We start from the raw sequence: 7,364 nt of genomic DNA, 5'->3' as shown, positions 1-7,364 counted from the left end.
ACAAAATACATATACTATAATAAGTAGATTCATTTGTGTATGTGTTTTCTAGCCATTTTCTCATAAAAATATCAAATTAGACATTTTACACGTTCCTATCCCCATGAACATGGGCTATTCTGAACATTTTGAGCACCTTAGAAAATCTGTAGCTCCAACGGTTTAGATTAGAATTTATTAGGGCTGTTTTGGAAGTAGCACATATTGGGTGTGGTCATTGTCGAGTATTCCGCCCCGGACAGAGAATTACTCACAATTCCTACGTTGCATTATATCTAGTCTGGGGTCATATTAGCCTAGAACACTTGAGATGTTCTCACCTAAATTAGTTAGCCAGGTCCTAGACTAGACCATTTCTTCTCAAAGTGGGGTCCGGGGACCAACAGGGGTCCTTGAGGGAGTTCCAGGGGGCCCCAGCTAAATGATAGTTAGGAACCAAAAGGACCCTTATGGGTATATAACTCAGAGAGTGTACAAATGGAACCAAATGGACCAGTTAACTGAACCATATGTGGTTCCATTTGTATACTCTCATTGATTTTAAATAACAATTGGGGTCTCAGAGATAGAAATGCCATTAAATTGGGTTCCATAGCCTAATGCATGTCAAACCGGGGGTCCCTGAAATTAAAATGGTTGGGACTTGGGAATCACTGGACTAGACTACCCTGGTATTTTGTGCTATGCCACCTGTAGTTATAGAAATCCACCACATGGGGGCAGCAACCACAGTGAAAGTCACTTCAACATCAGCTGCTTGATAACATTAATTTGCTTCCGGAGGATAGTTCAAGCCTGTCTGAATGATAAAATAGTAAAGAAAAGGTAAAGAGGTCCTGTTTATTTGTGAAACGTCACAATCGTGCCGCCTAAATACTTAATGATTCCCAATAATATGTCGTTAACGACCGTGGCCATATGCGATCCAATTTATATTTTAAGTAAGTTAGCCAGTTATAGAAATCGCGAGATGCTAAAGTTAGCGTGTGTAGCATGGTTGATGGATAGTGCATCAAATAAATTATTAAGATGAATTTCGCTTTTGCATGCAACTGCATCATTGTTCAATTAACCACGTCATCTGTTGTTATTATTATGTTCACTCAAGTTATATGCAACCATCGACAACGACCACATTTCCTTAGTTCTGAACTCCTGGATTGTCATTTCTCCTGGATCTGGTATCAAACCCCCCAATTTCTCCAGAGGAAATTACATCTACTGTATGTCAAAATGTTTCCTCTGGGGCAGGACCCACAGACCCCCCTGCTTGGGGCTGTGGGCAGTGCATGCAAAATCATACAGAGATATAGCCTATATATTCACTTCAGTAATGACTGGTTATTGTTAAAGATGGGTCTTTTTACATTGCTTCAGTGATCAAATCAATTTCTATACGCCTACTTTTTGCATCAGGCCGGGAACACATTTTAGTGTAGTAGTATACATGTACAGTGTGTAGCAACATATATTTTTTTAAATGTTTGAATAATATTTGTTGTTTTTCAGAAAACCTGGGTCAGGACTAAATGGCTGAAATTGTACCCATCATCTTCTTATGCAAGCCTGATAAAAGTATCAAACACACAAAATTCAACAGAACAAAGGAAAATGTATCTAATCTAAATAAAGTTTCGGGGTGCTTGGGGCGTCTGGGGGGGAATCTCCTGGATTCCGACAGTCCAATGTTGGAGCTGCCATTTGTGGACCTTTTGTAATCGAATATGAACAAATATTGTGTCCATATAGAAATACAATTGACTAGTATGATTGTGTCCCATTCAGGCTTTGGACCGAGATGGAGTCTAGTGAGGAGGGGGGCGTCAGCGTGGGTGGGGGCTCTGTGGGAGAGGAGAACTACTTCCTTGGCTACACCTTCACCGACCGCTCGCACTCCACCAGGGTGGTGAAGAGCATCATGAACCTGTGTCTGGAGGACGGGCTGTTCGCAGACGTCACCGTGTCCGTGGACGGCAAGGAGTTCCACCTGCACCGCCTGGTGCTGTCCGCCCAGAGCAGCTTCTTCCGCTCCATGTTCACCTCCAACCTCAAGGAGTCCCACAACCGGTGCATCGAGCTGAAGGATGTCAGTGCCAAGGTCTTCAAGCTCCTGGTTGAGTACATCTACCACGGCACCATCAAACTGAGGGTGGAGGAGCTGCAGGTAGGGATGGGAGGGACGATATGAACATTTCATATCACGATTATTGTAACCACAGAAATCATGATTTATGATATTATTGCGATAATCAAAATATCCTCAACATCCATTATCCTGGGGTGGAACATTTGCCAAAATGAGCTTGTAGATCGGCTATTTTTTGGGAAAGAGATTTGGTAGAGAGTGGAAAAAAAACTGTATCAAGTACGTATATTATAAGTACGTTTTACCAATAGTAGAGGGTTTAAGTGGTACCGGATATGCAGCTCGGCAAATAAAAGGTGAATTGATCCCAGTGCATGACGGCGGAGTCCGGACGATATCACGATAAATGAAATCTCCATGATACGATTATCGTGTTTTTTATCACGATAAACGATAATATCACTTATCGTACCATCTCTACCTGCAGGACACGTATGAGATGGCAGACATGTACCAACTAACCGCGCTTTTCGAGGAATGCTCCCGGTTCCTGTCACGGACAGTGGAGGTCAATAACTGCTTACAGGTGATTTTTTTTGTGATACACACGTCTAACAGGCTTAGCTGTCTTCAATAGTTATTAACTAGTAATAGTTTATAAATGGTCTATTTCCAGGTGATGTGGCTTGCAGACAGACACAGTGACCAGGAGTTGTACACTGCTGCCAAACATTGTGCTAAAATCCACCTGGTCCAACTCCACCAGACGGAAGAATTCCTCAATCTTCCACTCTGCCTGCTTTTGGATATCCTTAAAGGTAGCACTTGTTTTGTAATGACATTTTCCCGCTTGTCCACGTGTCATACTATTCTAATGTTTTTGTGAAAGAATTGATTTAACCACATGAACCCTGACATCCCTATTTTGAGCGTGTCATTTCAAAAACAGCCGTCATATCATGAATTATAAAGTGGCAGTTTACAGGATTTGATTTATGTCATAGATGGTGTTCCAAGCTCCCAGAATCCAACAGTGGCCATTGAGACTTGGATAAACCACAACAAGGTGGAAAGAGAGGAGTTTTCTTGTGTTCTCCAGGAAAACCTCAAGGTAATGTTCACTCATACTGAACTGAAAACACATACACACACACACAGATTTCTGTGAACACAGAAGTATGGTGTTTGTTTATCAAAATTTTTTTCTAGGTAACCATTATCTATACCAGGGCTTCTCAAACTTTTTTATACCACGACCCCATATTATTAGGGAAATGATTTGGCGACCCCAGACCCCCGTCCTCTTTGAACTTGCAACGACCTTCCGTTTTTCTTTATTTATTTTTGTCCACTTCTTGATAAAAAATATATTTCTTTTTTAGGTTGCCAATTCGCGACCCCACTTTGGGTCGCGACCCATAGTTTGAGAACGCTGATCTATACTATATTATATATTGTGTTGTCAAAGCAGAATAAAGTATTAAATAACAGCTCTGAATAAAAAAATCAAACCTCGGTTCGAAGTGGAGCGGTGAATCTGAGCAGCTATACCCTGTGTGTGTTGCTAAATGCCTAAACTGTAAACTGTAAACTGTAAACTGTGCCTGTGAGTGAGTGGTGAGTGTGCCTGGCCTGCACAAAACAGCGCCCCTCCTTTAACTAGTGTGTTGTTTGTGGCCACTCAAGGTATTGCCAGGCTACGGACACGGCCAGCCACCCAGCCACCCACCCAGGGACATACCCACGGACATACCTGTCTATTGGGAGCGCTTTCACCGCTCCAAAAATACACATCCTAATTTGCTCTAAATAGGTCATGTACAACAAATGCCCCAACTGTAAAGTAAAACTGTACAAGAATAAAACAGTATGGAAGTAAAATGGGAATGAATCAATCATTCACAAAAGTGATTTCAGGAACTGAAAGACAATGCAGACTTTTAGATGGAGCTGCTCTCTTCTGCTGTGTTTAAGATAACGTATGTGTTTTAACCCATTTAGGCCTGGGCATATTGACTGCTTTAACTATTGAAAAATAGCAGATATACAAGCTCACAGCGCGGCACCGAGTGCCGCGCTGCGAGCTTGTAGATCTGCTATTTTTGAAAAAGTTGTGAAAATATGTGCAAATCTTTGAATATATGTATTTTCAAAGTGAACGTTATAGTAACTCATATTAACTTCTGGGGGGTCCCTGGAACTAAATATTTTGAGATGGGGGTCCGTGGCCAAATATATATCATTTTGGGGGTCCTTCACATGAAAAGGTTTGAGAACCACTGACATGGTAGTCTCTAAAGAACAGACTAACTGAGCTCCAGTTAAGTGAAAAGGACCTTTTCTTTGACGATGGCTATAGCCAGATTGCTGACACAGAAACATAGGTTTTTCAAAAAAAACCTTAGAAGGATTCAAAAGACACTTATAGAATCGGGTCAAAATTCTAATTTTCACGATTTAAAAAAAATAGCAGCGCGGCACTCGGTGCCGCGCTGTGAGCTTGTATATCTGCTATTTTTCAATATTTAAAGCATAGAATAATGAAACACAAATTGTGTACCCGTTCTGAATGGGTTAATCTTCTGGTCCCGCTACCACAGGAAATTGGCGAGAATGTCCACATCTACCTGATCGGTAAGGAGGAGTCGCGGACCCACTCGCTGGCCGTGTCTCTGCACTGCGACGAGGACGACGCCATCAGCGTGAGCGGCCAGAACAGCCTGTGCCACCAGATCACTGCGGCCTGCAAGCACGGAGGGGACCTGTACGTGGTCGGGGGATCCATCCCCCGCCGCATGTGGAAATGCAACATGCACACCATGGACTGGGAGCGCTGCGCCCCGTTGCCCCGAGACCGCCTCCACCACACCATGGTGTCCGTCTCCAGCGAGGACGCCATCTACTCCCTAGGAGGAAAGACTCTGCAGGACACCCTGTCCAACGCGGTCATCTACTACACGGTGAAAGACAACATGTGGACGGAGACGAGCCAGTTGGACACGGCCGTGTCCGGGGCCGCGGGCGTCAACCTGGGAGGCACCATCTACCTGCTCGGCGGGGAGGAGAACGACATGGACTTCTTTACCAAGCCGTCACGACTCATCCAGTGCTTTGACACGGCCACGCAGAAATGCCAGATGAAGCCATACATGCTCCCGTTTGCTGGCTGCATGCATGCCGCTGCCCACATGGATGTTATCTTCGTGGTGGCAGAGGGGGACTCCCTGGTGTGCTACAACCCCCTGCTGGAGAGCTTCACCCGCCTGCGCTTCCCCGAAGTGTGGAGCTGTGTCCCCTCCCTCTGGAAGGTGGCCAGCTGTAATGGCTGCATCTACGTCTTCAGGGACAAGTGTAAGAAAGGAGATGCGAACACACTGAAGTTTAACCCTGCCACCTCTGTGATCTCTGTCATTAGAGGAATCAAAATCCTCCTCACAAACTGGCAGTTTGTACTGGCCTGAACTGAAGGATGGTCATGGACTCGGTCACTCGGATAGGGCTGTCGCGATTATGAATTGTCTGAAAATAGCAGATCTACAAGCTCGCAACACGTCGCTTTGACAGGCTAGACCAGCTGCTGTTGGACTGGCCGCTGCCGTTTTATTTCCATGTTCGGCGTATTGTTGTGGTTGGTGGGTCTGTAGATTTGTTGTATTAGCGCTTCTGACTGGCACTTTGTTACGGCAAAGTTTACAGATCGCTTCCTCCACGTTATTGTGGGCTCTCCTTTATCGTTAGGCTTAAAACCGAAACAGCAGTGCGGTAGTATGTGGCTTTGGAAACAAACTTTCATCCTCCATGACACAAACTAGTTATCCTAGCCTATGCTAGCGCATCCAACCAAGAACCTGACGACGACACGAGGAAAACATAAACAACAGTGTGGCTGCTGCGTGCCGTGCAAACACGATGACATCAGACTCGGTTTCAGACTGAGTAAAACATAACACTTTGTGGATATACTTTGATATAATTACATTTCTGTTGATTTCAACCAAGGGTCGGGTTAATTTTATTTGTGATTCCCCCATATCGATACAAAAATACACATGATGATAGATGATACAACAGAATTAAATGACGTTTCACAGAAGATTTGTTTTAATTCAAATGGATAATTGACAGTAATCCCGAACATAACAAATAATCACGAATATAATAAATAATCGTGAATAGACGATTATGTGATAATCATGACTGCCCTAGACTCGAAGGCACGGCTGCTCTGTATTGACAAACACTGGAGGCTGCCGGATAGCTACCTGCCGACGAGCTATTCAGACATACTCTGAAGCCTGATTTATACTTAGTTGTGCTTACTGCGCAGATGTCACACACCGAGTATAGGAGGTCTTCAAGCTCATAAGCTTGTAGATCTGCTATTTTCGGTGTGTATAAATCAGGCATGAGGATGCTTGCAGTATATGAATTGAGTCAGCTGGTTTGTGGTTTTCACACTACATCCTTGTGCAGTTTAGCACTCCAGAGGGAGTGCTAAACTTGTGTTACAAATGTGTCTTAATTTTGCTCCTCGGTGATAGAAGTGAGGTGCAGCACATTGTGATTCTGTAATTTCTGTTACTGAATCGATCTTTCTTCTGCATTGGCTGTTCATTCACGCGCATGAGCAAGATCACATGAAAAATGTAAACGTCCTCCATCATAGGGAGTGAGAAAAAGAAGATAATCATTACATTGTATCAGATAGTATTGTTATTGTGCATACATGATAATAGAGGATGTTTTCTACCTTTTCAGAAATCCAACTTCTTGTCCTGACTCCTGACTCCTGACACTGTTCCTTTCTTGCTGTATATGTACCTGAGATTAAAGTGTGTTAACAGAAACATTAACGGTCACTGCAGCCATATGATGTCTGCATTTGTTTTGATATGTAGGGGCCCCTATGATTATGCAACATCTTTCATGTCTTGTCTGTGAATTGCCTTTTAAAACTTGTGACATGTATTAGACAATAATGATAATTAATGTTATTTGTATAGCACTTTTCCAAACAAAGTTACAAAGTGCTTCACAGAACATGGTTAAAAACAACATACAGCGAAAAAAGAAAAACGAAGCATAAAACACTTTGACACGCAAATATCAATATACAAAAGTGTACTTTCACAAAACACTTCTTTACAGTCATGAGAAACATTTGGTGTAAAGGTATGTTTTCAGAAGTGACTTGAAGACGTTTCATTGTTCCAGCAATGCATGCGTAAATCAAGAGTGGAGATGTTTTAATGGTGGACCTTGTTATAATAGCGCAACA

General features: G+C 43.1%; 1 protein-coding gene across 2 annotated transcripts; it reads left to right on the top strand.

Moving 5' to 3' along the window:
* Positions 1-795: 795 nt before the first annotated feature.
* Positions 796-6,933, top strand: kbtbd4 (kelch repeat and BTB (POZ) domain containing 4). 2 transcript variants are annotated; one of them, XM_080736628.1, is made up of 6 exons: positions 796-825; positions 1,786-2,164; positions 2,574-2,672; positions 2,763-2,904; positions 3,091-3,197; positions 4,687-6,933. In XM_080736628.1, the coding sequence occupies exons 2-6, from the start codon at positions 1,799-1,801 to the stop codon at positions 5,545-5,547; spliced, it is 1,575 nt and encodes a 524-aa protein (XP_080592754.1). In that variant the 5' UTR covers positions 796-825; positions 1,786-1,798; the 3' UTR covers positions 5,548-6,933. The 2 variants fall into 2 exon arrangements, with proteins under 2 accessions (XP_080592754.1, XP_080592755.1); XM_080736629.1 differs by having other exon boundaries at positions 805-2,164; positions 4,687-5,437; positions 6,845-6,933.
* The last annotated feature ends 431 nt before the right edge of the window (positions 6,934-7,364 follow it).

The sequence above is a fragment of the Nannobrachium achirus genome (assembly GCF_963921795.1).
Source record: "Nannobrachium achirus genome assembly, chromosome: 11".
Lineage (NCBI taxonomy): Eukaryota > Metazoa > Chordata > Actinopteri > Myctophiformes > Myctophidae > Nannobrachium > Nannobrachium achirus.
This window is presented reverse-complemented; position numbering and strand designations above follow the sequence as displayed.

Bases quoted from the DNA above. Each gene is read 5' to 3' on its own strand.
- kbtbd4 (XM_080736628.1), top strand. From the start codon at position 1,799: ATGGAGTCTAGTGAGGAGGGGGGCGTCAGCGTGGGTGGGGGCTCTGTG. The intron at 2,673-2,762 runs GTGATTTTTTTT...GTCTATTTCCAG, and splicing joins AGGTCAATAACTGCTTACAG to GTGATGTGGCTTGCAGACAG. The intron at 2,905-3,090 runs GTAGCACTTGTT...TTTATGTCATAG, and splicing joins GCTTTTGGATATCCTTAAAG to ATGGTGTTCCAAGCTCCCAG.